This window comes from Otolemur garnettii, unplaced genomic scaffold (genome assembly GCF_000181295.1).
Source record: "Otolemur garnettii isolate 467f Iridium unplaced genomic scaffold, OtoGar3 scaffold00055, whole genome shotgun sequence".
Taxonomy (NCBI): Eukaryota; Metazoa; Chordata; class Mammalia; order Primates; family Galagidae; genus Otolemur; species Otolemur garnettii.
Genome location: NW_003852450.1, coordinates 3,268,991 through 3,296,575, shown reverse-complemented (window position 1 = coordinate 3,296,575; position 27,585 = coordinate 3,268,991). Strand labels below are relative to the sequence as shown.

The 27,585-nt window shown below is 51.0% G+C and overlaps 1 protein-coding gene across 1 annotated transcript; it reads right to left on the bottom strand.

The window, feature by feature from the left end:
• Nucleotides 1-986: 986 nt before the first annotated feature.
• Nucleotides 987-26,563, bottom strand: SLC26A9 (solute carrier family 26 member 9). The gene is made up of 21 exons (XM_012806633.2): nt 26,494-26,563; nt 19,194-19,336; nt 16,387-16,526; nt 16,166-16,276; nt 15,327-15,502; nt 13,739-13,903; nt 13,057-13,209; nt 12,685-12,767; nt 11,842-11,989; nt 11,457-11,570; nt 11,175-11,252; nt 10,508-10,603; nt 8,791-8,897; nt 8,027-8,096; nt 7,815-7,907; nt 7,565-7,675; nt 6,659-6,940; nt 5,412-5,466; nt 4,152-4,297; nt 2,292-2,363; nt 987-1,034 (listed from the first exon to the last, which is right to left on the bottom strand). The coding sequence occupies exons 2-21, from the start codon at nt 19,316-19,318 to the stop codon at nt 987-989; spliced, it is 2,373 nt and encodes a 790-aa protein (XP_012662087.1). The 5' UTR covers nt 19,319-19,336; nt 26,494-26,563.
• Nucleotides 26,564-27,585: the final 1,022 nt, after the last annotated feature.

Genomic DNA, 27,585 nt, shown 5'->3' with positions numbered 1-27,585 from the left:
GGCCTCACCTTGGCTCTGGGTAATAAGCCTATAAGAGAGGGTTAAAATGATAGGCTCTTTGCCAAATAAAGGACAAGGCAGGTTTTCCCAACACCTCCACCCCTCCAACTCTCTGATACAAAGAGGGTTTCCTAAAAGCTTTTGTGTAGAATATCTGGTATCTATTGCAAGGTTGCCAGAGGATTCTGCCAGCTACCCACACCCCCTTTTACCCAGCCTCTAGTGAAAAGGAGTACCCTCTCAGGGCATGTAGAGTGAGGTTGCAGGAGGCTGGGGACAGTCCCAGGGTGGGCTGCCTCTGGGGAGGTAGCTATGGTGGTCTTGAGGGCACCAGTCACTGCCCTGGCTAACATCTGATGTTCTGGACAGTAGTGGAGGTCGCAGTAGCCTGGGGATGAGGAGGAAGGGCACACAGTCACCAAGACAGAGACTCTTGGAAGTGGGGAGCTGCCAGGGACTGAATTGGGGCAGCTGGCACAGGCAAGCACAGAGTTCTGAGTTCATCCCTGTCTCCTGTGACAGCCTGGCACCATCTGACACCAAGCCATGCTAGAAGGCCCTAGGACACCTTCTGAAGCTTGCATACCGGGTCAGCACAGTTGTATTTGTCCTTCTGTTCTTAACTCACTCTTAAAGGCTGGAAGTCAAGGTGTCCATCAGCTGTCATGCACTGAGCATGGGTGGGTAGGCTGGAGGCTTGTTCATTGCCTGCCAGGACCTGAGGGTCAGGGGAGGGGTGAAGAGCAGGTTCCCTAGACTCTCACTCCTATAAGAAGAGCAGGCTTTCCCAGCTTCTGTGAAGCTCTCGCTAGAGATGCAGGGAGGAATGAAGGAGGGGAAGAAGCGAGGAGGAAGCGTGGAGAGAGGGGCTGGAGTCCTGGTGGATGCGCTCTCCTCTACACAGCACTCCCTGTGATCCAGGCTCATCCTTCATGGGAGTCCCCAGTGCCAGGCACTTCAGAAGCAGCATGAGGACTCATGGGCCCTCACAGGGCAGTCAGCGTCTCTGCATGAAACATGCTGCCAAACATTGCCTGCAGGAGCCATAGGAAGGGGCGGGGGAGGGACAGCATTAGACCTGTTGGGGTCAGAGTACAGTGGCTGCAGCCTAGAGGTGACCTACAGACCCCTGGATAGAAAGAAGGACCATGAGTGAATGTGTGTATGTGTGTGTGTGAACAGGGGAGCGGCAGGGTCAGCCTAAGAAGTGAACTGGCCTAGCTGTGACAGGGGCAGGTGCTGGATCTAACTGTGACTTGCCTCTGGTGTGCTGTGTGACTTTCCACATGTCCCTCCCTCCTTTTTTTTTTTTTTTTTTTTCCAGTTTTTTCATTAGGTAAAATGAAGATTGAGCCTAGGCAAACTCTAAAGTCTATTCTCGCTTTGATAAGCTATTTTGGTCCAATCCCAGATTTTTGGAATGTGCTGGAGGTTCCAAGAGGGCACAGAACTCAGCCTGCCAAATCTTTGTGACTCCAGTTCTAGTTTCTTATGTCTCCCACCTGCCATCAGCACTCTGCAAGATGTACTCAGAGGGCTGTGGAACTCACACACAAAAAAATGGGAAGAGACACAAAGAGAGATGTTATTTCTAATAGACCCTAAGCCAGAGTTCTCTAAAACTAGTCATCTAGTTTCTCCTAATTCAGGGCATTGTAGTGGTGCTGATTTTCAGGGCCCTGTGGGGATAGTAACTCCCCCCTCCCCATATCTGTGTAGCTTTTAGTTCTTAAGGCCCATCCACATGCAATAATAATTCATCTATACCCCTGTAATTCATCTGATTCTATCAGAATATGTTTCTTACAATAAGGGGTCTTTGTTTACTGTTACATGCCTATCCTGGAACTGTGTCAGGCAAGTAGTAAGCACTCCATAAATACCTGTCAAATTAATGAAAGAACAAATGACTCCCCTACCCACCTCGAGAAGTAGTTGAGACTGGGGATTACTCGCATTTCCTTCTTTTACATATGATAAAAAGTGGACAGGAGTGTTATGTGGCTTGCCCAAGATCACATGATTGATGCATTAGAGAGTTAAGAATAGAAATTCATTCTCTGGGCCTGGGTCCAGTGATATTCCCTTCCCCCAGGATGCCTTTCAGGGAATGAGAAGAATTAAGATCTGTTATGAAAGGCAAGAGGAGGATAGAACTTTGTTGCCTTCAAGGTGTCTCTTCTGGCCTGGAGGTGAGAAAGCCCCATGCACAGTGCACGCCTTCCATTTGAGACGATCTGCTTCCCTCCCATCCTCACCCCTCCACCCTCCTGGCCCTGTCCTCAGCTCACCTGCTCTAAGTCCCAGTAGCTGGGGCTGTCCTCCCTTGAGTCATACAAGGAGAGCTCAGAGTCCCTTTGAGCCTGGAGGGGAAAAGACAATGCAGAGTAAGCTCCAGTGACAGAACAGCGAAGTCAGCACATGGCGGGCAGAAAGCATGCATGGCTGGCTCTGCTGAGCACCTTGTTTCTTAATACATAACTCATTCTCTCGCCTCTTCCCTCTCCTGCCTCACAAAATACAGCACAGCTGTGAACTTCCACCTACTCTAGACAGGTATATACCAGAGTCTGCATTCCTTGGAGGTCTCTCAGAGGCAGGAAGGTTTATGTAGCTTACAAAGACTATTGGCTAGCCCCTGACCTTGAGGGAATTCCTTTACTCTCTCTGGGAGTCTGTTTCCTCATCTGTAAAAGTAAGATAATTAAACACACTTTGCTGGCTTTGTCCCTCACCTTGCTGTTGAAAAGGTGTGTGTGTGTAATTTTTCTATATATGAATATGTTCTGTAATATGCAATTATATATTTGCATATCATATAAATGATTTATAAATATGTAAATAACTTGTATGTGTAAACTGTGATAACTAGATGTTAGTGTAACAATGTGGAGCTCTTGTCCAGAATCTTCTCTTTTTGCTTGTGGACAAAGTTCACGAAGCATGAAAGCCTGTTGTTCCCCAGAGTTTCCCTCTAAGTGTGGAGGGCAGGATCCAAGGCCCTGTTTTCCTGGGCAGTCATTCAGCACTTAGAACAGATGGCTTCACCTTCATCAGTCTCTTAAGATAAAGAGCAAATAGTTGCTCTAAGGCCAGAAAAGCTTTTCTTATGACCCGCAGAGGGCAGGGGAAATTTTTACCAAGGGCTCGGGTACAAATAGAGACTTGGGAAGCCAACGGCAAGAGCTGAGCTGGGAGTGGGTCTTGGGGGCTGAGGGGTGGCTGGAGATACCTGGGGAAGGGCCTCAATGGGGGTGGGCTTTTCTGGCTTTTTAGTCTTCTGAAGGGCTAGACAGTGTTCTTTGTATCTCATTTGCATGCCACTTACTGAGCTAGTAAATTAAATGTCAAGAAGCTGAGACAAAACTCTAACCCAGCCTTTTCATCCATCACCAGCCTGAAATCTCCAGGCTCTGCTAAATTAAAATGGGCAAGCTTGGGGCCCAGTGGCTCATACCTGTAATACCAGCACTCTGGGAGGCCACAGCAGGTCGATTGCTTGAGCTCAAGAGTTTGAGATCAGCCTGAGCAAGACTGAGACCCTGTCTCTACTAAAAATAGAAAAGCTAGCCTGGCATCATGCCAGGTGCCTCTAGTCCCAGTTAAGTATGCTGAGGCAGGAAGATAGCTTGAGCCCAAGGGTCTGAGATTGCTGTGGGTTACTGTGATGCCATGGTACTCTACCTAGACAACAGAGTGAGACTCTCTCAAAAAAATAAAATAAATAAATAAATAAAAATAAAGAAGGAAACTTATTCCCCTCCTCTCTCTTCCCCAAAGCCTTTTTAGGAAGAAAAGCAGGAAGCAGGGGAACAATGCCAGAATAGTGGCCCTACTGTGTGCTATGCTTTGAGTTTTTGTGCCATCAGAAAATTATAATGAAGAAAGGATTTTTACAATACACAAAGCGCTTTCAAGTGACATGAAAGAGATAATTATCTTGAATCCTAAAACAAAAAGAAAAATGCCATGAGGTAGATAATGTGAATTGATGGTGACCATTCTGCAAATAAGGAAACTGAGATTCAGACACATTAAATGGCAGAATCAGTGTTGGAACTCAAAGGTTCTCCTATGTTCTTCCTAATGCCCCTTGGTCCTGCTATTTCAGTGCCCTGGGGCCTGGGGTTCCCCAGGTGCAAGGATCTTACCTCTTGGAAGTTGCGTCCTGGGGCCCCTTCTCTGGCATTTGCCTGGGCAAAAAGGACTGCATCATGTATACTGGGAAAGACGTGGCTGTACTCCAGACTCCCATCCTCAAAGACACCTCCATGGCTAATGTCATTGTATACCTGGGCTGGAAGGAGGAAAGATCACCTTCAGAGAGATAACAGTCATTGTGATTGGAGCTGGGGATGGTGGGAGAGGGGTGAGACCAGGGCAGAGAGAGAAGAGAAAATCTTGAGCTGCCTTGGGGGCCATGGCATTGGCATTGCAGTATCTGGACTGCAGAGGGCAACACAAGCTCAAGGACACTGAACCTTCCATCTCAGGGCAGAAGGAAGCAGTCTGATAGAGAGCCAGTACTTTGTGCAGATGAGAGAGGGAACCAGCTGCTGTGAGATCTTTCCCCTGAGGGGCTGTCCTTCCTCTTGTTTACCCAGATCTTTCCTGCAGTTTTCCATGTGTGGCAGAGGCTTTACTCTTACCAAATCCTACAGATGGCTTCCAGAGGGAGTGTCCAGTGAGGGTGAGAGGAATCCACTCTGGAGCATATCATGGTAGGCCATTCCAGTGCAGATTCTCTCCCTGAGCAGGGTCTCTGCAGAGCTTGGGACGTGGAAGGGATCTGACCCTCTGCAGGAAGCTGGGTCTGTATGTATGTGCCCCATCACATTCTCTGTGTGTCTGTGTGCACTTGCTGCATTTCCACGGCCTGGTACTTTGCATATGTACTAATGACATGAATGTCTATGCTCTGTGGCCATGACCTTGAGGCTGTACATGCACCCTTTGGAGATTACACTGCATTTCTGAATGTTCCCCGAGCAGTTAGGATATGTGTGCATTCTATTCCTGCTATATAGATTCATGGACTATCTGAGTCAGAGAGGATCTTCAGTTCACCTAGTCAACCCCCTCATTTTACATAGGTAGAAGTGGGTCCCTAGATAGTGACCTGCCAAGGATACATGGCAAATTAGTGATGGGGCAGATGAAAATCCTAGCTGTCCCTTCCCCACTCTATGACCCACCCCTCCCACACACGTCTGTTCTTGAGACCCTTCAGGTATTTATAGGATCTGACCAGATTCTCTGGACTTGTGCCTACAGTTCTTGTGAGCAGGAAGTAGTTTGGCAGGAAATCTGGGTGTCCTTGTTCCCACCCCGTTGCTATTCAGACCCATCAACCTGTTCCTACCCCACACCCCTTGCCAGCCCTTCAGTCCCTAAACATCCCCCTCTTTTACCATGGATGTTCACCAAGAAGACCTTCACACCGATCTTGCCATAGGTGGAGCTCAGCTGGAAGGGTTGGGGTAGAGAGACAAAAGGAAAGGAATGTTCTGAGTGGGTCTCAAAAGTGATTCACAAAACGCACTTCAGAGCAGAAGCCAAACAAATAAGCAGGCCCAAGAGCCCTAGCAGCCAAAGATAAAAATAGCAGCAAAGCACCACTTCTCTCTGGAGTGTTGGCTGAGGGCTTCTCTAAAAAGTGGGGCGGAAATGGGGTTTTGCCATGTGGTGGGCACTTAAAGTCACCATGGCCCTTTTTTTGTTCTTTTCTTTTTCTTTTAAATTTCGGAATATTATAAGGATACACACCTTTTATAGGATACATACATAATTTGCTTTTGTATATTTTAAGTCAAAGTTATAAGTGCACCCAGAATGTGTACCAGTTAGGTATGAATTTACCCAACCCCCCTCCCCCACCACGATGGCCCCTTCTTATGGGGCCAGAACTTTTTTTTCAATAACTTAGATGCCTACACTCCACCTCCTTCCCAACCCTGTGGCTTCAGACAGAAGTTGCAGAGGAGAACCAAGGCTCAGAGGGCCTAGGGCTTCAGCCAAGGCTTCTAGATCCAGGCCAAGGAAGCAGGCTGAGGTTCAAGGTGGGGTGACCTTGGCACCCAGCTGAGCATGACATCAGTCCATATGCTCTCTGTGCTCCTCTGTTCCCTGGTTTGCCTCCATCTGAGCCAGTTCTGAGGTTTGCTGACTCCCTGGCATCAGAGATGGTCATTGAAAAGTTATCAGATGGATACATTCACTCACAGTGACTGGTGGGCTGCCTGTTTGGCCTGAGGGTATGGGGCACTAGCGTAATTTCTTCTTCTTGCTGAAATTGGCCAGTGAACACAGTAAGGGATCACGGACCATGAATCCAGTGCCGAGATGGACTTAGGTTAGAGGAACCCAGGTGGGTTCCTGGTGGCCTAAGAGGGAACTCGGGAGGGCCTCTGCTGGTGGGAGGTGTGGAGCACTAGGCCCTGAAGCTCTGATAGCCCTCTCCAGCAACTCGCTGTCATGGGCCATCTACAGGTCTGCTCTGCAGACAGCATCCTGCCCTGCTCAGGTCTGGGAAAAGCGGGGTCCTTAGGACCCTTTAGCCTCCATGGCACACTTCCTCCCTCAGCTTGTTGAAATGAGAACGCCAAGGCAAGAGATTGCAAAAGAGAGAGGTGGCGAGTAGTGGTAAAGAAAGCCTCACCTTGGCCAGGGCTTTGATGCCCATTAAGTCCACAAAGCTGACTCCACTCATGTCGAGAATGAGGGTGTGGAAGGTAACGAAGGGCGGGACACTGGCTAGCATGTCAGTGGGCTCACCAGGGGTCTCAGCAGAGGCTGGGGGCTCGCACTGGCCAGCTGAGGAAGTGTCGGGGCTTAAGGTGATGTAGGACACACTGGCACCATTATTGGGCGTCTGGTTGTTGTTGGGGTCAGTCGGGGAGCTGTTCTCAAAGTCCTGCTGGAGCTCCTGCAGGGAGACAGTCTGGAGGGGGGCGGTGGGGCAGTGTTAGGGACCCCCACAGGAGGTCAGATTTGTGGAGCTGAAGCAGGGGCAAGGAGGATGCAGGTAGAGGTGAGTAACTCCAGGATTTGAAAACCCCTCAAGAGAGGCATTTCTCAAAGCCCTTTCCTTGGCAGGGCCTGCAAACCTATTCTCCTATGGCCCAGAAAAAGTCAGAGGATCCTTCGGAGAGAGGCACGAAGTCTCAGCCCACTCTGCACTGGCAGGAAGGCCCTTTGGAGACAGCTGAGCTCCTTTTTGCATTTGTCTAGACCTCTGACTTCCACCCAAACGTCCACACCTGCCCCAGCCTTGCCAGCTCTAGATCGACTTGGTACCCCAGATAATTCTCTGCTGCTCCCCATCTGGGGTTGTTCATGAATCCACGGCCGTGTCCTATCTTGGCTAGAAAAAGGGGAGGGGCCAGGGAGTTCATTGGTTACTCTGGGAGCCAGTAGCCCCTTACCCGAGAACAGTGCCCAGTAGCCACCAGGCAGTGTACACAGAAACTGTTTGTTTTTGCCTCTTAGGATGGGAGGTGGGTCCCAGGAGTATCACAGGCACCAGGGGAGCAGGGCATGGGGACCATTCCTAGCCTCAGTTCACCTTGGTTTTCATGAATAGAGACTTCCTCTGTTGTGTGGGCATCGTTCTCCTCTTCTGTTTCTTGAGGTATTTTTGCTTGGCTAGTAATACTTTCTGGGGGTCCATACCTGTCTGTAGGGAGAAAGCCAATAGCAAGCTTGGCCTCCAGCCTTTTTGGCAGGGGCCTTCTCTCGGCTCTTGGCCCTTTTCTGCTTCGATCTTCTGAACACTCTCTCTCTAGCCCCTCTGGTCACCAAGGACTGAGCCTTACCTTGGCAATGACCTTTTGTCTGAAGATCTCTGAGTTGGCAAAGTAGAGAGGGGAGCAGTAAGTGACAATCTTTATCCCTTGAATTTCCTGGACCTGTGACAGGGACACTAAGCTCAGTTTGTAGAAATGTTTTTATTGGCTTTTAAAGAAAACCTCTTCTCTTTAAGGTAGGGCAGGGCAAGAGAGGGATGTCACAAGCTTGGACTACCCACCCTATTGTAGGTCTTGGGATTCACATAAATGTCAGTGTCTATGACCTGGGCCAGAGCGTAGCCATTTCGACTGCATAAAGGAGAAAAAGAAAAACATATGAGAAGGCTAGTAGCACGTGGGCCTAGAAGGATGCTGGGGGTGGAGGCTGGGGCAGAGCCAGGGTAGGATGGGATTGTGCCCTCATCCCAGGCTTGCTGTGTCTGTATTCTTGCCCTGGATACACATGCCTGGTGGCCAGTGGCAGGCCTTTGATACAGGTCTCAGACTGAGGCTCAGGGGAGAGAAGTGGTGGGGGCACACAGGGTGACAAGTACTCTTGGTCTGAGTTCTCAAAAAGAGAAGACAGGGATCTCCCAACATTCAGCATTCTCCTTGCCCTCGCCAGGACCTCTCCCTCTGGTACCCCTGGCTGTACTACTTAATCTTTTTTATAGGAAGAACATAGCATCTGTCCTCTGACTTGGTATTCTCTGGGGATGTGGTCCCATATGGTTTGGGGTTCTGGCAGTGCTTTTGGAAGGAAATTGAATCTCATCTTCCTGCTTTTCCCCTACTTTCTATTCCTAGTCCTCCAAGACCATGCTGGCCTCCTCTGGGGTTTTCAGGTTATAGAAGTCAAACAGCCCAGGCTACAAGCCTGGCTAGGTCAGGTTCTCCTTGGGCCTGACAGTACCTCCAGTGCCAGGCCCAGAGGCTAAGCCAGGCCTTGGCATGGGAGCATCCTCTATAGCAAGTGCCTGGGAAGGGGAAGGGTGTTACTCACAACTGGGTCTGGAAGACCACAACTAGGATGGAGAAGGCGACACCCACTGCTACACCATACGGCAGGCTCAGGAAGAAGGAGGAGAGGAAGCTCACCACCCACACGCACTGTGAAGAGAGGGAGATGTCAAATGCTGGCCAGAGAGAAAACTGCCTCTTTCAGGAAGTCTTCCTGGATTAGCTAAGGCCTTTCTCTGCTATCACAACCTCAAACACCCTTCCCTTTTAAATGCATTTTTGCAATATTTTATGTATATTTGTGCTTTGGTCACACTTGCCTATTTCCCTTTGATGGAGTGTGGCTGCTTGATCTTGCCTGTGTTTTTAATAAAAAGCCCAGCACACATGGGGAGGCAGCATGGCGTAATGATAACAGCATGTGTCTTGGGTCAGATATGTGTGGGTCAAAGTTTGGTTCTTTAATAGCTATGTGAACCTTAGTTTTCTAACCCACAAAGGAGAATAATAATACCTACTTTATGAAAGGATTAAACAGTTAGGAAACAGAAAGTTCCTAGCCCAGTGATGGATACTTAATGGTTGATGAATAAATGTGAGTTCTCTTTCTTTAAGAGCAAGCTATATGCTCTAGTCTAGAGGCTGCAGCCTGGGGCCTGGTTGTGTGAGTGGAGGGCAGGACTGGATGTAGTTTGGACAGTTGCTTCCTATGGACCTTTAGGATCCCCAAATTCCTCTATAGGAAATAAATCTGCCTGGATTCCAAATAGAGAATTATTGTGAAAACCAAATGGAAACCCAAATCACTACATGAACATAAGGGACTATTGCCAAAGCAGGGAGGTTTTGGGGTGTGGCAAAAGCAGATCCTGGGGCTGGGAATTATGACATAATTTTTCTCTCTATCCTCATCACTTCCTCCCTGGGGGACCCCAGGTGGATGATTCACCTCTCTGGCTTTAAGGATTTCCTTCCTTGTACCATGTGCGTGAGCCTCCCTCCCCAAGCAGACTTATCAGCCTGGAGGTTTGGAGCCCAAGACTTGGAGTTCCAATCTATTCGCTACCACTTCCTACCTCTGTGGGCTTGGATGATTTCCTTAATCATTCTGAGCCTTGGTTTCATCATCTTTAAGGGAGGTTAGTAAATCCTCTCTCATGGGTCATGGTGGGGTTTAAATGGAGACCATGCAGTGTCGTCAATAGTAATAGTAGCCTTCGTTACTATTGTCCAGTGGAAGATGTGGTGGAGTATGTGAGTAATCACAACAGTAAGTCATGTTTGCAGAATGTTTATGGTTACATGGTACCTTCCCATTAGGATTTTGTGTAATCCTCAGAACGAGTGTCTGACGTAGCTATGTCTATCACAGATGAGGAACTAGAATCCCACAAAAGTCTATGAACATGGTCAAGACCCTGCTTCTCTGGCTTTATTATACTTCAGACAACATACAGATTACTTATGTCATCTTATTTCTTCTTCATGAAAAAAAAACACTAGGGGTTAGGAAGTATAAAATACCCATTTCACAGATGAGGAAGCTGAGACCCAGAGAGGTTAAGGGTCTAGGTATTTGCCATAGCACCAGTGAATGGCTGAGTTAGGATTTGAATATAGGCTGTCTCACCCTAAAGCCTGCATGCCTAACCACTCAGCTAGGCTATTTAGTAGTAGCAGAACAGAGTGTTCACCATTAGGAAGGGCTAACTGACAGGCCTATGGGTTGGGGGAGGGGCAGGAGGCTGCTTGCTACTCACACAGTCCAGCTTGCTCTTCCTCCACAGGTAGTAGGGGTCGGTGAGTTGCTTGAGGGAGTTCTTGAGGTTGACAGCTATCAGGGCTCCCAGCACAGACTGGAGAAGCAGAACATTGATCCATGTCACCTGGGGCATCCCTTCCTACACATTCCTGACCTTGAGCCAGGACAGAGCCAGGACAGAGTGAAAGGCCCAGAATGCCTCCACTGGCACAGTCCCCAAATCTCTGCATTTTATCTTGGGTTTGGAAAGTGCTGGCATTAGAGCCATGGAGTCCATCCCGGCCCATCTTAGTCCTTCCTCTCTCGCCTCATCTCTAAATGGCTCATGCCTAGAGCCTTCTTAGCTGGGCTTTATGAGTGCCAGACACTCCTAGGTGCTCGTAAACACTGCCTGGGTATTAGACTCCGAGACCAGAAAGCTGAAGTTTGAGACCAGCCTTGCACTGTGAGCTGTCTCACCATGGACAGATTACTTAGACTCTCAGCCTCAGTTTTCCTCACCTGTAAAATGGGGAGAATAAAACTTGCATTGTCTACCTCAGGTTGTGATTGAGAGTAAGTATGACTATAGAAGCTCATTGTAATCTGCAAAGTGCTACATAACTCTTGAGGACTGTCCTTACTGGAGTCTCTTGCTGTCCTTTGCTCTCTTGCTGGGCTCTTACCTTGGGAAGAGGGTACAGATAGGATCCCAGGACCAGCATGGTAATCATCACCACCAGAGACACACACAGGCTTGCCACCTATTCCAAAAGAGTTGGGATTAGGGGCTAGGTATGATGTCTTTGCTCTTGGTTTATTTCCAGTAGATCCCTTTGGTGGCATGAAGACTCAGGAGGGAAGAGGAAGGTTAGATAAGAGCCATCCTGGCTTGGGGTGCCTTGGCTTCTCTGGGGCAATTGTTCTGTGACCATCCCCCTACCTTACTACCCTAGTACAGGGCTCACCTGGGATTTGCCTCCAGCTCCATCCACAGCCAGAGTGACAGAGAGAGCACAGCAAATGACATGAATTTTAAAGAAGGAGCCAAAGAAGTTGCTGCATCCCAGGGCGATCATCTCCTGTGGGGAGAGGGGCAGAGTTTGAAGCCAGTGGTAGGGCAGGGACCAAGTGTAGTCAGCTGTGCAACCCCAATCTTGGGTCTAGGGCTTGAGCGTGACCCTGTTGCTATAAAGTCATACACTCTCAGTCAAGAAGAGGTAAGTCTCATGGGGTTCTATCCCCCTGGCCCAACCCCCTGCTGGCATCTCAACCCAAAGAGCCCCAGAATATGTCATATTAGGCCTCTATTAGCCCATCCTCCTCAGCCCTGCTGGGGGTGGCTGGAGCTACCTGGTTTGAATCCACGTCATAGCCATGCTTGTTGGCCAGGGTCCGGCCCACAGCCAGGTTGATGACATAGCCCACAATGGCCAGGGAGAAGGCTGTGCCAACCATGTCCTTCCACTGTGAAACCACAGGCGACACCGGAGTGGGGAACCTGCCAAGGAGCCAGAAAGGAGGCAGGGCCCAAGGGTGTGAGGGGAGGGCAGCCATGTCCTTCACTGGGCTGCAGAGACCAGTCAGCTCCCTGTCATGATGCATAAGTTATCCCACCCAATCCAGATCCTCAATATAACCCTATAGGGTAGATACCATCACTCCAGTTTTACAAAAGAGGTACTGAGGCTTAGAGAACACAGCTTGTCCAAAGTCAAGGAGCCAGTAAGTTATAGGGCCTTGTTTATTTTCTCCTCGGTTCTGGACTTTATGCTCACAAGGACCCCTAGGCCTATGGGACCTTCCCACCCTCACCTGCCCTGGCTCTGCAGGACAAGCTTACCCCTCTCCTCCCAGGGCCCAGCATGGAGCCTGGCACACAATGGATGCTTAATGAATTTTGTTGATCCTAATAGCTCCCTTTCTGCATGAATAAAGAGCCAATGCATTAGAGCAGGGATCAGAGAGGCTTTATTTAACAGCACTGACCCAATGAGAATGAGACTTGTAAGGGGCATATAGCAGCACTGGCTGGCTATGGCTCTCCTCAGTAATAAGTAATAGATTCGAATCACTCCCGTTTGGTCAGGGCCATACTGCATATGAAACATTTCCATGCAGTTTGCCTTTTCTGTCTCGGAGCCCAGGCCTTAGTTGGGAGAGCTGTGGGAGTGGGACTAGGCTTCATGGACTCACCCGTGTTGGATCTCTCCCACGATTTGCATGTGATACTTTTTGGGCATTTTGCAGCCTCCTGAGATAGCTGTTGCCACCACCACCTGCAAACCCCGAAGTGGAGAATGGGGATTAAGTTGGGGCCAGGGCAGGAACCTCTCTCAAGTCTTCCCTTTCTCTGGGGATCCCAAATCCCACCGCTCTGTCTCCTTGAGGGGAAGGATCTAAGGAGCAGGAAGAGGGGAAGCCACACTGCGGGGTGGAATGGAGTCCCCTCTGACTTCCTGGCTGCCCGTGGAGTGGGTAGGGGCTCCCTTGGCCCTGGCTGGAGCTGGCTTCCTCTCACAGACTCTCCAGCCTGGCCCCCAGCACCCAGGTCTAGACGGGCCTTACCACAATCATCTCCGTAGGGATGGGGAAGCGGATCTTGTGCATGTAACGAGCATTGAGCTCCTTCACCAGCACCAGGAAGATGCCGCTGATGAGGGCGAAGATGAGCGAGGCGATGTTGGTATGGGGGAGGTTTTTGCAAATATCAATGAAGGTCTGGGGGAGAGAGCATCACACTCACAGGCTCCCACCCCTTTTCCCCATGCTACCCACCCTTGGGTGCCTGGCCCAGGAAGGGTTGCCACCAATGCTAATAGAAGCACATCAAAGCAGAATCCAGACCCAGGACATTTCATTTTCCCAGTCCCAAAGGGCTCATTGAGAACTCATGCTTGGATATGAATGCTTTTTTTTTTTTTTTTCTCTAGAAGAGCTCAAGCTAAAGGAGGACGGATAGAGATTAGACATAAAGAAGGACCTTCTAGGTAAGGAGGGGCTGAGACAATGGAATGGGGAACGGATGGAGAGTGCACATTTCCTCTTCTGCAGGGATTAACAGAGACGCTCAGCAAGCTCTCAAGGTCATGCATTTGACCTTCCCTCCCACGGTGGGAACCCCCTTGGAATCCTAAACTTGCTTGAGAATATCTCATAATGAGAAGCTCAAAGCTTCTTGAAACAGTAAACCCTGCTATGTGCCTGCTTGAGCCCATCCCATGAGTTGGGAGCGCTTTCCCTGACTCACAAAGACGATGGACCCAGGGCCTGTGTAGGAGGGGATGGTCAGCCCGAAGATGTACTTGAGCACCGAAATCAGGATCTGCAGGCCAGCAGCTGTCATGAAGCCCCGGATGAAGGATTCGGAGAGGTAGATGGCCACAAAGCCAAACTGCACGAAGCCCAGGCCCATCTGCCAGGAGAAAATGGGTGTTGGGGGAAGGCCAAGATGGGTTAGTTGTTCCCACAACCTGCCTGGAGTCCCAAGTAGCCGTGGGATAGCAGTAGCTCTAGGGGAATGAGCCTGTGACCTTGTCCTGCCCTTCACTATGCCCTGTGTGCCTGCCACCAGACCTTTAGTTCCTTTAGGGCACCAGCCTCTTTGTCACTTCACCTCTCTGGCTTTGTTCCCTTATCTGTGAAATAAACCTGGATTTCCCCCACTGCTTCCTCTCTCAATAAATGACACCATCGTAAACCTGGTTGCCCAACCGAAAGCTTAACAATCATCCTCCCGTGCCTCCCACACCCAATCTATCACCAAGTGCTGTTAATACTCCTGGAAAAATATTCCTAAATCCACCCTCACCATGGCCACCTAGTCTAGTCCCCTGTCACTCCTTCCTGGGTCTCTGTGGGGTCTCTCAACAGGTCCCCTGTCTTGCTTCTAATCCACCTCCCACCAAGGATCTCTGTAGCTGGAATGATCCTTATAAACTGCCAACTGGACCCAAAGCTGCTGCTTAGGAGACAGACCCCAGACTTCTCTGTCTGGCCCCTGCCTACCTCCCCAGTCTCTTCTGTCCTCCAGCCACATCACACTCCTTGCTGTTCCCTGGTCAGATCACACTCTCTTAGGCCTCGATACCTTTGGGTGCTGTTCACTCTGGATCACCTTTCTGTACCTGGTTCATTGGTTACTGGTTAACTCATATTCATCCTTTAAGAGAGGTCAAGTGTCACCTCCTCTGTGAGGTCTTCTCTACCCTCTGTTCTGTGGTCCTACAGCTCTTTGTACATAGTTCTACTCTGCTGCCTATCTTACTACATACAAACTTGTCTGCTGACATGGCGGCTTCCTGTGCCAAGCTGTGAGCAACTTATGAACTGGGCAGCGGTTTTACTTATCTTTGTATCCCAGGGCCTAGGCCAGTTCCAGGAGCGAATCATTAACTGAGTGAATGAAAGAAAGGCGCTCTCTGGGAGGGCTTCTTGCTCATGAATTCTATCATGCTGTGCTTCCCTTCTTAAAACCTAGCAGAATCCTTTGCAATCGTGTGCAGCTCAGTTTAGGTTGTGCAACAGCTACTGTGGCTTGGGGCAGAGGAGGCTGGAGGGGCATGAGGGATATTAGAGAAACTTAGCAGTCTGGAACACTGTGCGGCTTCTCCCTTTTAGACAGTCTTTAAGCTCAGGTACAGCTGTTGTTCCTATGTATGGTCCTGCTAGCTACAGGTGAGGAGATACTCTGCATTTCCAAGGTCCTCTTTGGCCCTGGGATGGGGAAGAAGGAGGAGGTAGGGCCCTAAATCAGATTTAATATTGAAACACGGGCTTTGAGACAGTGGCAGGTGGTCTGATGCCCTCCTGACAGGGCTGGGGGCTGTCCTGCTCACCTGGATGATGGCGGTCAGGCAGGCTAGTGTTGCTGACACGTGTAGCCTCTCCGCCTCCATGGCCGCCGTGTCTACATAGCTCTTGTTGGTGGCATTGTTGAAGACCTGGAATTTCGACTCTGGGGCCAGCTGCAGACAGATGTTACCCACCAGGATGCTGATAACGGCAAAGGTACCTGTGGTGTCCCATCCAGCCAGCAAAAATCAGAGGTTTGGACCACACCCATGGAAACCAGAAAGGGGCCCAGGAATGCTTCCCAACCTCCAGGGGCATGGATCCTCTCACCTCAAGGCTCACCTCCAGCACAGTGACAACCATTCACATCTCCCTAACCATGATCTATGCTTTCCCACATGCTTCCACCTGCATTGTCAGAGTTACCTCAGTGGACGCGAGAGGAAATGAACTTAGAAATGCGAGCAAAGCCTGAACCAGAAGCTAGCCTTTGTGACCAGACCCTTATTCTTTGTATCACTTAGCACTAGAGAAGTCCACATGTCCCTGCAGTGGCCTGCTGGGACCAACCTGGGAGTGCGAGAGTGATTTTTTCACATCCGTTTAGCCTTTTATAACATATGGTGTATCTTATTCTGCCAAATGTTCCTCTCATTCTAGAGAGGAAGGTGGAAGAGGTAATATGGACTGAGCTCATAGAGGCTCAGTGGTTTCCCCAAGGTCACTACGGAATAGGAACTGGTACTCACGGGTCTATCACCCCAGGACTGACCGGTGCCAACTCTAGGAGGATGCAGATGGAACAGCATCTGAACCCTCTTTGCTATACCACCCAACCTCGTGGTCCAGGTCATCCTGCCTGCCGAGAGGGGAGAGGCCTTACCTGGCACCATCTGATGTATACCCCCCAGGAAGAAGTAGGTCAGGAGGGGGAAGAAGGAGGAATAGAGGCCATTGACTGCAGGGAGGTTGGCCAGCAGAGCAAATGCCATGCCTGCAGAGGACAAAGACAGGGAAGGCTCATGAAACCAGTTGGCTTACGGGGGTCACAGAGGGATGGGGTAGGGGACCACAGGCCAGGCCTGGCTGAAGCGACCCCCTCACCTTGTGGGACCTGGATGGATCCCCCGCTGAGTCCACCAAGCAGGTCGGGTATGATATAGTCTTTAATCTTGTACTTGGGGAGCCAGGAGAGCACAGGCAGCAGCCCACACACCACGGTTTTGATCTTGGCTGAGGAACACCTACAGGGAGAGAGGGCAGGTTTCCTTCCAGTCGGCTGGGACTCTCCAAGTTGGAGAGGGACTGTAGTGTCCTGTTCAATATATTCATTCATTCATTCACTCAAAATTCACTCAGATTTCCGCCATGATGCTGAGCACCCACACTGTACTGTGTGCCAGGGAGACCAAGAAGAAAAGGCAGGAGCTTTCTCTTGAGAAGTCATCAACACACCCTGGGCATTGGCTGGAGGCCTTCTGGCTGCTGGCTGCTTATCTGGAAATCTACAAAACTCAGCTTAAAAGTGTAGATTTTATGGTGGCTCAGCCTTCTAAAGTATCCAGCTTAGGTGGCCTTTCTCCTGGAAAGGTTCCTCCGAATCCCTGATAGACTGGGTACACTTGCCTGGGCTCCTGCAGCTCCACATGCAGCCTATAAATACTTGCTTTTTGTCTGTCTCTCCCACTAGACAGCAGACCTCACGATGGCAAGAATTCTGTCTCTCTTGTTCATCTTTGTACACCCTGAGCATTATACAGCAGTGCTTAGTAAATATTTTTCTAATAAATGAATGAATAAGTGAAAGGTTGGGCTGGTGTTGAAACTCAGTCTGCATGGGGGCCGCCTCGTGCCATTTTTCTTAGAACTCCCCCAACCACCAAAGGCTCTATTGTTCCTGTGGGGTGCACCACTGCTGACTCACCATCCTTTGTGTGTGATAACTCCTATCCTGGAGTTCTTTCCCCTGTTAATTCACCTGGGGAGGAGGGAAGAATTGGGGGGGGGGGCTGTTCGTTGGTCAGCACAGGGTGGGGAGAGTTGATCCTTTTCCTGTTTGTTGAACACCTTGAGGTCCTTTTATAGAAACTGAGGGCGGTAGGAACAAGGGCCTACAAACCCAGGGTGACAGCCAGTGGATTGATGACTGGAGGGGGGTGGGGGGCATTTGCTTTTCTTCTCCCAGTTGAAGGAACTCAAACACCCAGAGCCCATCTGGTGACTCACTGGCCTGCTCTGATTAGGCTTTCTTTTCTGCCCGGCACCGATTCCTGATCTTTGCTGTTGTTCAACAATAGTTTCCCTGACACTGGGTCCCCTGGATGTCACCCAAGACTGAAACTAACACAGACAATGCTTTGTACCTTGGAAAGTCTGGGGAGATTTTCTTTCCCAAAGAGCACTCCATAGAATGGCATCATCATCATCAATATCTGACTCCCCAGTCTCCTCCGGGGCCCATGGGTGCCTTTCCCATCCCTGGGATGGTGGAAGCTGAGGGGGACTGCTGGCAAATAGCTTAATGCCTCTCTAAAGCCTCATTGTAAGACAGAAACAGCTCTGTAAGAGTCTATCAGGTTTGTTTGTGGCAAAGAAAACTGGACTTGGGAATGGAGAGCTGACTGGGAAAGAAAAACAACTCCTTTGAGGAAGATTTCATGCCCACCCTTACTTGCAAGTGTGCTATATTTTGGGCAAAGTCATCCAAAGCTTGAAAGAAGGCTGGAAGCAGAGGCCAAGAGAGCAGTAGAGAGAGGGATTAGCTTTCTAGACATTCATTCATTAATTAAACTAATATTTATTGGAACACCTTCTGTGCACCAGGCACTGCTCAAGGCTCTCATGCCAGCGTTGTGGGAATTGTTAGTTCCCTACATACCTTTATAGTTTTGGTCATCCTAACCTTTTAGGACAACAGCAAATCCCTTCATCCCTTTAGATGAAGCAACACAAACTTAAATTCTTTGGGCACAAAGACTGACAGGGTCCAACTGTCTGAGCGGTATAGCTGTGGGTGCAGTGCAGACACTGCACTGGTACCAACTGGGTGCCCAAGGCCTAGACTATAATTGGGCAGAGATGGATCCTCCCAAGAGAAACAGGGCTGGGCAGGGGATTTTAGTAAAAACTCAAGTGGGTGATTCCTGCAGCCTGAACCAGTTCCACCTGCATCTCCACTTCAGCCACTGCCAGTGACCTCAATCCAAGTAACTGAATCAGCTGTTTCCTCAGGGGAGTGAGGAAGAGTGAGCCAGCCCACAACAAGGCCCAGCCAGGTCTGCCAGGAGTCTGGGACGGGGGAGGCCTCGCCCTCCTGGGGTAGCCCCTTCCTTAGAGGCAAGATGTCACCAACCACCATGGCAGTTCCAGGGATCTGAGAGTGGAAAGAGGGGCTGCTAGGACCACATCCTGGGAGGTCCCTTTCAGGAGAGCCCAGGAATTTAGGACCTCCTTTGGGCATTCTCTGGACCAGGTGAAGGAAGGAACATCTAGGAGGGAAAGGGCAAAAAACATGGGGTAATTGTTGCTTCTGTTTTGTTTGTTTGTTTGTTTGTTGTTGTTGTTGTCTTTATGAGGAGGGAACAGACCCTGGAAAAAGAGCTCTGATGTTCCCTTCCCCTCCAAGGTTTAGCACGTCCATCTATAGCTGCTTGAAAAACCCAAAGACTTGAGTGGGCCGAGAATATGGGGAGACCCCAGGCAGGTGGTCAGCGGTGCTCTACTACCCTTCTCAGACTGTGGGTGGTTCTTGCTCCTTCTCCCCATCCTCTTTGGGGGTCTCAAGGTTTTCATTTCTCCGGGGCTTCCCTAAACCTTGTCTTAGTGATACTGGTGCAGAAGCCATGTCCTGGTGCAGGAAGGATTTGGTGGAGAGGAGAGGAGAGAGGAGTCTGGGCTCTGGGCCATGTTACCTGAAGGCATTGCGAAGTTTCTCTCCCACTGGGTATGTCCGGTCCTTCTTCTCAAACTCATCATCGAAGAGGGTGAGAGAGTACGCGGCTCTGTCTACCACGTAGCGGGGCCTGGGCTGGCTCATGTCTGGGGCATTTACAAGCTTTGGGAGAAGAAGAGTAGGAGAGGATGAGGGAGCATCCTTCCCCAGTGCCAGCCTGGGCTTTCTCTCTCTAGTCCTCGCTGCAGCAGAGTTTTATTCTGGTCTTCCCCGCCCCCATTCAGCAAGGTGCCTCCCTTCCTTCTGTCAAGTCTTTCCACCAGACTCACTTCTTTTGGTGGCCTTCCTTCCCAGGCACTGATGATGCATACACTTGCCCTGGCTGTTTTGCTTGGCGCCCAGCACGTGGCTGGCACTCCACACCTGTGACATCACTGTCACCCTCGCTGAACACCAGGCAAAGAGGAGGTGGGAGTGTAAAGGCAGGAGTCACCGCCGGCTTCAGCACATGGACCTTACTCTTCCCTGACCCCTGGTGCTCCCCACAAGCCACTCGCCTTCCCAACATGTTAGTGCTTGGGCAGAAAGGCTCATACCAGTCAGCCAATTGGCTTGGAGGAGACAGAAACAACAGCTTGCTCAGAGGCAGAGGGATAGTCCCTGTGACCTCAAGAGGACCCTTCTTGAATAAGATGCCTAGAACTTCACCGACTGGTTTCCCCGGGGGAGACAATGGTGTGTTTGGGGAAATCAGGACGGTCCAGCCACCTGCTCGCTCTCCCACGGCTTCCTGTGCCTAACCTTTCCCCCACCCTTGTGTACCGGAGTTCTTCTCCTCCTCGCTTTTTGCGCAACCTTGCTGGCGTTCCAGGAGCTGAATTGGGCAGAGCTAAGTGCAGGGCCTCTCCAGAGGAGTTCCCTGTGAGAGCCTTTCCCCCTCTCTTTTCTAACTTCAGGTTCCCCTTCCTGTCCTGGGCCCCCCAGAGCTGAGGGAAATTGCTTGAGGATCACAGAGGAGGCAGGAAGGAGAAGAAAGAGATGGGACAGGCTTAGAGGCAGGAGGTCTAACTGGGAGGAGAGGAACATGGCGTGGCTGTGGCCTGTTTGGCAAAAGATTTGCGATGTGGCTGAAAATGAGAGGCCAGAGACACCCAGGAGATAACCTGGGTGAGTGGGGATGTTATTGGTGGGGGGTGGAGGTGGCCTGGTTGATGCCCGTTGTGGAGAGAACACTGGAATAAGAGGGAGCATTCACCAAGGATCCAGAAACCTGGGTTCTGGTCTGGGCTGTACTGGTGAAGTGGAACAGGCGACATTACTTCTCTGACCCTCAGGTTTTTCATCATTAAAATGGAGGTAACATACCCATCTCAGAGTTGCTGTGAAGAGCAAATGAGTTAATGGATAAGAAAGGGCTATGTAAAGTGTAAAGAGTGATGCAAACATGAGTTTCTGGTATCACTAAGATTACGCTCCAGCTGGTGGAGGTTGGGTGATGCATTCTATTCATTTGGTCTCGGGACTCTGTCCGCTGGGAACCGGCTGCCTGGCAAAACCCCAGGATAGCACCTGATGGAAGGGAAGTCGGGGGAATGAACCTCCCCAAAGCCCCTGTGCTCAGCTTCTTGCTTGGCGCTTACTTGAGTGAATCAGTAAATGGTATTTTGGAGGAGACATGGGCAAAAATGAGTAAGAAAAATGGCCTGGGAGACATTTCAGTGGTGGAAATGAAAGATAGTAGTGTAAGGAAAAGAACAGAAATTTTGGAGCCAGAATGACTTAGGTTCAAAGACTCAGTCTCTTCATCTATAAGCGGGGATAGTAACAGTCCCAGGCAGTTGCATAAGGATTAAACCATATCGTGTGTGGGGGGTGGCTGGGCTTTTGCAGACACCCAGTAAATGGTAACAGCGATGATTACTATTATTAAGATGGGAGGGTGCTTTCTTCCTCATAGCAGAGACTATTCAGAGGCCTCTAGTCCTTCACTGTCCAGGGAGGAAAGGTGACCTTGCTCTTCTTCCCCAACCCCTCCAGGGTCTGCAAGGGTCTGGCTTTCCAAGTGCTTTGCCTGGTGGGCATTTTGGGAGCAATGAATGGGGAGCATGACCCCCACTCCACAGGAACCCAGAGTCCCAGGCCTCACTTCACAGCAAGAATCCTGGTTCGAGAGTCCTATCCCAGGCCACTGAACAGATCACTTGCAAAGAAACAGCCAAACATTTCAAGGGGGGGCTGAATCACAAAGGGGAGCTCTTTGGAAAGGGAGGTGTCAGCCCGCCAGTGGCAATCCCTGAACATCTCCCCAGGCCGCCTCCAAGGGCTGTAAGTCCCAGCAGTGTGTTTGCGGGGAAGGGTGTTATTAGCAGTGACCCTACTGAACCCTACTATCCCCGCTTCCCTGCTTTCTCACTCTGATTTCCCTATTTCCTTCTTGTTGCCTGTCTCCCTGCCACCTGGTCCACTCCCTGCACTTGTCCCCACCCTTGCCCTCCCTCTCAGCCTCTCCATTCAGTTGTTCATCAAATCCTATTGCTATTTCCTTCCTTTTTATTTTATTTTATTTTATTTTATTTTTTTGCAGTTTTTGGCCGGGGCTGGGTTTGAACCTGCCACCTCCGGCATATGAGGCTGGCGCCCTACTCCTGTGAGCTACAGGTGCCTCCCTGCTATTTCCTCCTTTTCCCTGTTTTCTTCCTTCCTTTCTTCCTTTTCCTTCTGTCCATTTCCTTCATGCCTCCACCCATCTTGTCCCACACCCCCTGGTCAGAAACGTCCATCCTCCCCATTTCTGGGACGATGAACAGCAAACTCCTTGTTTTGGCATTTTTGTATGTTATCTCCCTGGCCTCGTTTTGGTGTATTTGGTAGGTTTGTTGGCTGGGTCCCTCCAAGCCATCCAGGCCGGTCTGTTGTGTACCCCCCAAACGAGCTTGGGTCTCTGTTCACATTTTCCTCCTTACCTGAGATGCCCTGACTCATTTCTGCCTTTCTAGACCTGCCCATCCGTAAGACCTGTTTATGTTCCTCCTCCTCCCCTCTCCTTCCTCTCCCATTCCTTCTCATCTAAGAAGCCTTTCCTGACTGCCCTGACCCAAGGGCTCTCCTTCCTGGTACCTCTTCAGCCTACCCTAGTGGCTGAATGGCTCTGGCCATTCCAGCTGGGTGGTGGACATCCTTCAGACAGGTAGGTGACTCAGGATTATTTCTGCCCCTCTGGACAGGCTTCCCAACAGATGGGGCAGTAGATGCCAGGGGAATCCCCTCTGACACAGGCTAACAGGGAAAACGCTCCCTTGCTGTACTGGAATGCCCAGTCTGCCCCTTTCCCATAAGCTCTGCCCAGTCCATTCTAGACATAGGGTGCTGAAAGGTGAAGGTCTGGTAGCTGTCACAATCCTGAGTTTGTACTGCACAAAGAGGAGAGCCCAGCAGTTAGCTGGAATCAGAAGGAAACTCAGGACCATGCTGTCCCAGTCCTCTCCTTTTGTGAATGTGAAAACTGCCTCTTGGAGACAGGTGTGATGGGAACTGAACCAGGACTGTGACTCTGGCTCAAGTGCTCCTGACCTCCCAGGGACAATGTCTCTGCTCCCTGGAAGCCATCCCCTGAGTGGCATCCATAGTACCCCTCACCAGCCCAGCTAACAGGACAGGACTTCTGGGTTCCCTTTCTCCTCCCAAGGGCTCTCTCTGCTGTGGGTTCTGCCTCCCCTCCTGGTCTTGTTTCTTCCAGGATAGTGACAGAGTTGCGAATCTGCAGCCACAGGAACTGACCATGCTCCTAGTGAGGAGGGGATCTTGCCAAACTGCCTAATTCCAAGAATAGGGGTTGAGATGGGATGGGGTGGGGCTCAGGAGGGGAGAGGAGAGGCCGGCCAATCCTTCTGATCTTGGAGCTGAGGAGGAAAGGGGGATGGGAGAGGCAGGAAAGGGTGAGCCTGTGTAGTGGGGAGGGTCCTGTCTCTTGTAGATAGCCCTCCAGTTTCTCAATGAACTAAGGGGGCTGTGGGGTCTGGGGAGAGAGGGTACCTCACAATGCCAGGTGAGGGGTAGGAAGGTGGAAGAAGGAGCAAGAAAGGGAACCAGGAATAGGGAACATGACAATTTGATTCTCAGTTAAGCAAACACACAGCCCTGCTGAGTGATGTCAGCATTGCTGGAAAAAGTCAAGGGCCCTGCTGCCATAGGTGTGTACCAGTGAGTCCTGCCCCTGTCAAATGGTGTTAGCCCCTCCATCATTTCCCATCCCCCCACCAGGTCATGGATAACAGCAGGTGCCATGTGACAATATTGAGTAACAAAAAGGTGACCCTGCTCCTCTCCCACTGTGGAGGAAAGGAGGGCCAGTCCCAAGAGCTGGAGGGACTTGAGGGGGTGATGTGGGGCTTAATGGTAGTAGAGGGAGAGGAAATCAGAGAGTGGGAGATGTGGGTACATGGATAATTCCTAAGTCCTAGCCAGGAAGTGGGGTCAAATCTGGGGCAGGGGGCAGGAAATCCAGGGGTCCTATGGAGCAAAGGGCAAATGAACACTGGGGGTGGGGAGCAGAGGTGGGAGCAGACCCACTCCTGAGTTTCTCCAGGATCCGCCTAGAAGACGCTACTACAAATGAAAGCTGGTTGGTGCCTCTTCCCAGTCACCTTGCTCACTAGGTCTGTAGACACTGTCAGGATATTGTGGGCAGAGAGGGGCTTGGTGTAGTGCCCAAGTTAACGCACACACGGGAAGGCGTGGACGGCAAGCAGTAAGCTATTATCATTCCTACTGTTACTCCAGAAGATTCTCTTTCTTACTCTGCCACCCAGACGGGTCACTCTGCCTTTTTTGGCTTTCTTTTTCCCATCCACCCCTATGCCCCCTGCCCCAGGTCCTCACCCCTCAAATTTCTCCCAGGACTGGTGAGAGGAAAAGCTGAAAATCTTTTTAGAAGAGGGCAGAGCATCTGGGGAGCAGGAAGGAGGGGAGCCTGTCTGTGGGGTGTTGGTTGGGTCTGGAGGTGATCCTGTCATTGGGGCCCAGACCGACTCCCACCCTCAGCCCGGCCAGCGTGTGCATGTGGTGGTGGTGGGGTCTTTGACGCACCTGTGCCAGGCACGAGAGCAGCCCGGGCTCAGCCAACTCACCCTGGCATCCTTATCACTACTCCTTCCCAACCGATTGCTGTTCTGGGAAGAGGGAAGGTCACTTGGAGGTTTCCCCTTTGCTCTAGCTGCTGGTTGCCTCCCAGTCTCATGTAGGGTGGGACCCCTGGGGGCAAGAGCAGCCTCTGAGGGGCCATGGTGGGGGTGTGAGCTGGTGACAGAACAAGAGGGATGGGGTCTCAGCTGGAGACCATGCCCTGTAGAGGCCTGTCCACCTCCAGGGCATTTTAAGACACGCTTTCTTTTTACTGCCTCTGTGTTTCTGGGCAAATCTCCTACCCCATTTCTCCCCAGCCTGGTTTCCTCAACAGTAATGTGAGTGTGAGCAGAGGATGAGCTGTCTCAAAGGTGATGCTGTCTGGCCATTCAGGGACTTAGGCTAAGTGGGGGAGAGAGTCACTCCTAGCCCCCCTAAATTTCCACTCCTATCTCCAACCTGACTCTCTCCTCCCTCTCTGCTGTCCCTGCTATGGATGGGTGAACAGTGCTGGGCTGAGGAAATAGGCTCAGCAAAAGAGATCTAGGCTGGACTTTGTAAAGCACTTTCTGACGGTAAAACCCTGCCAAGGTCATGGGATCCCTGGAATGGACACTTGACCTTAGACTCCTGCAAGGAGACCAGGGTCCTCCAGCTTGGGAGCAGGGGCTTGGACAAGGCCAGTGAAGAGCCCAGCTGCTCTGGTGCAAGGAGTCACAATCAAAGGACAGAGAGGCAGTAGGGGAAGGCCAGCTCCCTCTGAGGAGGTGGCTTTACAGCTTCCATTGAACAAGTAGTGATTCCCTTAGCCCCCAGAGCCCAGCCACTGTTAGGCTGGTCCCAGCTTCCCTCAGTGAGCTCACTGCTGACCAGGCTCCGGCTATTTAGTGCACGTCCGCATGCACTCACTAAATAGCAAGTATGTGCCAATCTTCGGAAGATTCTAGACATGAAGAGATAAAGAAGAGTCTATCTCTGCCCCCAGGATTCCATACAAATGAGCGTAAGAGCAGGTGGCCAGGCTCTGGGAAGTTCCCGGGAAAGCCATCCTGGTGGTGAAGTGTTCCTGGTGTGCTGGCCAGGACCCCCAAACAGAGGCAAAACAACCATTTCCTTTACAGGGCTGGGGTGAGGATTGCGGGGCTCTAGGATAGGGTTGTCTATGTGAGGGAAGGCATTCAGGGGAAAGTCCTCACTCATTCTGCCTACTTGGGGGGCTATGTCTCTCCAAGGCACATTCCTTAAAGCTGGAATTTCTTCTGGTGCTCAGAGCCTATGGGGCCAAATGCAAGAGTGGGGGTGATAGGAAAAACATTTTCTTGGCCTAGGCTGAGAACCCTCTGGGCTGATTTAGAGGAATGGGGGACTTGCTTGATGGCAGCTGGGGAGCCCTTAGAGCTGCAGGACCTGGGGTTCAGAGGCCTGGGTCCGTGAAGCTGACTCCTCACACACTGTCCTGGCCCACTCCTTTCTGTGTTGCAGCATTTGGCTGAGAGTCAGGTCCCCTGGGTCCTGCTCCTGCCTGCCCGCCTGCCCACCTGCCTGATGAAGCTGGTCCCTTTCTCACTCTCTCACACTTGTTGGTTTCCTCTCCTTCCACTTGTTCCAACCCTCATGTTTAATAGGGACAGCTGGGATTCCAAGTAGTCCGTGCAGAGTGCCCAGAGCTGGTGGAGAAATGAATAAGAGAAGGGGGGATCTGGGGGCCAGAAGGGTGGGAGACAGCCACACAGAGCAGGCCAATGAGCCAAGCAATGAGAACTTTTGCTTTTAAGACTTGAAAGAAAAGGGGAGAGGCACAGTCAGCAGCTTCTGAGGCTGACACCCTAAGGAAGCTCCAATGTTCTCTTTTCCCTGGAAGGCCCTGCAAAGGAAACAGTTTTGCCTCTGTTTGGGGGTCCTGGCAGACCTCCTCCACCACAGCCTCCATCCTCTGTGCTCTCCTAGCCAACCCTAACCCTGCAGCCCATCTCCTTATATGGAAGTGGGGACCCTATGGGCTCCCAGAAGGGAAAAGTCAGGGCCTACTTTTAGACTCAAGGGCCAGAGTATCCTTCCCATTTGTGCTCAGGTTGGCAAACAGCCGGCCCCCAGGGCAAGTTGGGTCCTGTCACCCTGCCTCTCCGTACCCTTGATGTCCGCCCTCTGCCAAGGCTGACCCCCAGCTAGAGAGTTGGGCTGGGCTGGGTGGGGCTTACCGGTGGGTGAGCAGAGCTGGCCGGGCAGGGCTGCAGGTGCGTCTGGGGAGCGGGCAGCTGAAAGGTGTTCCTGAGGTGTGCGAAAGGGCTCTGCTTAAATAATCCAGGGAGGCGTTTATAAATAACTTTACCTCAGGGCCACGGGGTGAGCCCCGGCTTCTGATTGGCCCAGAGGGGAAGTGGTTTTGAACACTACACCATAGCTAAGCCTGAGGAGATAGGAAAAGGAGATAAGGGGGAAAAGGTCCCAAATGAACAGCCCTTTTTTTGTTTTACCTGGGGAGCAGGGTTGTTTGATGGGAGCTTGGCACTTCCTAAATCCACCCCGAAGACAATAGGTCACATTCAGCGGGGCTGCTGCCCCACAGGCTCCCCCAAGGCGGCCAGCTGAGCAGGGGGACAAGGCAGACTCTTCTCCAGGCCTGCTGTCCTGCTGCGTGTGGGGCTGGGGGTCAAGTCAAATAGCCTCTTGGACAATGAAAGCCATTGAAGCCACCTGAGGGGTGGGGTCCTAGGACTGCTTGCTTTGAAGATTGAAGATCTGGGGATAGGGGACCGGGGACCTCTGAACAACCCTGGGGAAGGGGACAAGCTGAGTGTGGGAGGCCCTGAGAGCCCACCCTTGGGGAAGTTGGGATTGTGGTGGAGACCTGGTTCCCAGCTCTGTCCCTGACCTTAAGCGCTGTGCCTTGGTCTATCCATCAGTACAGTGGGGAAGTATTCTTGACCCTCCTAACTTCCTAGGTAGTATGCGAATTTCAAGAACATGGGGATTTGGGATCTGGTAAAGGAGCTCAAGAAACTGGACTCAGCCATTGTATAAAAGGTGATCTGAAGGCCAGCAAATCTCTGATTCACAAGCCTCTTCCCCTTCCAGGAATTAATGTCTGGCTGGGGCATGGCACTGTTCAGGCTGCTGCCTGCCTTCTGGGCCAGAACTGCCCATCCCCTGCCCACTGAGTGCTGTGGAAGAACCTCAGAAACCAGTTCTCGATAAAGGGTGGGAGGTGAGGTGGGGGAATTTCTTGACATGTCTCCTGGGAGGGAAAGTCCCTACTTGAAGCCAGATGCCCTTTCTTTGAGATATCTGGG

Bases quoted from the DNA above. Each gene is read 5' to 3' on its own strand.
- SLC26A9 (XM_012806633.2), bottom strand. From the start codon at position 19,318: ATGAGCCAGCCCAGGCCCCGCTACGTGGTAGACAGAGCCGCGTACTCT. The intron at 7,676-7,814 runs GTAAGGCTCAGT...TTCTCCCTACAG, and splicing joins GACAAAAGGTCATTGCCAAG to ACAGGTATGGACCCCCAGAA. The intron at 6,941-7,564 runs GTGAACTGAGGC...GCCCCCCTCCAG, and splicing joins CTCTATTCATGAAAACCAAG to ACTGTCTCCCTGCAGGAGCT.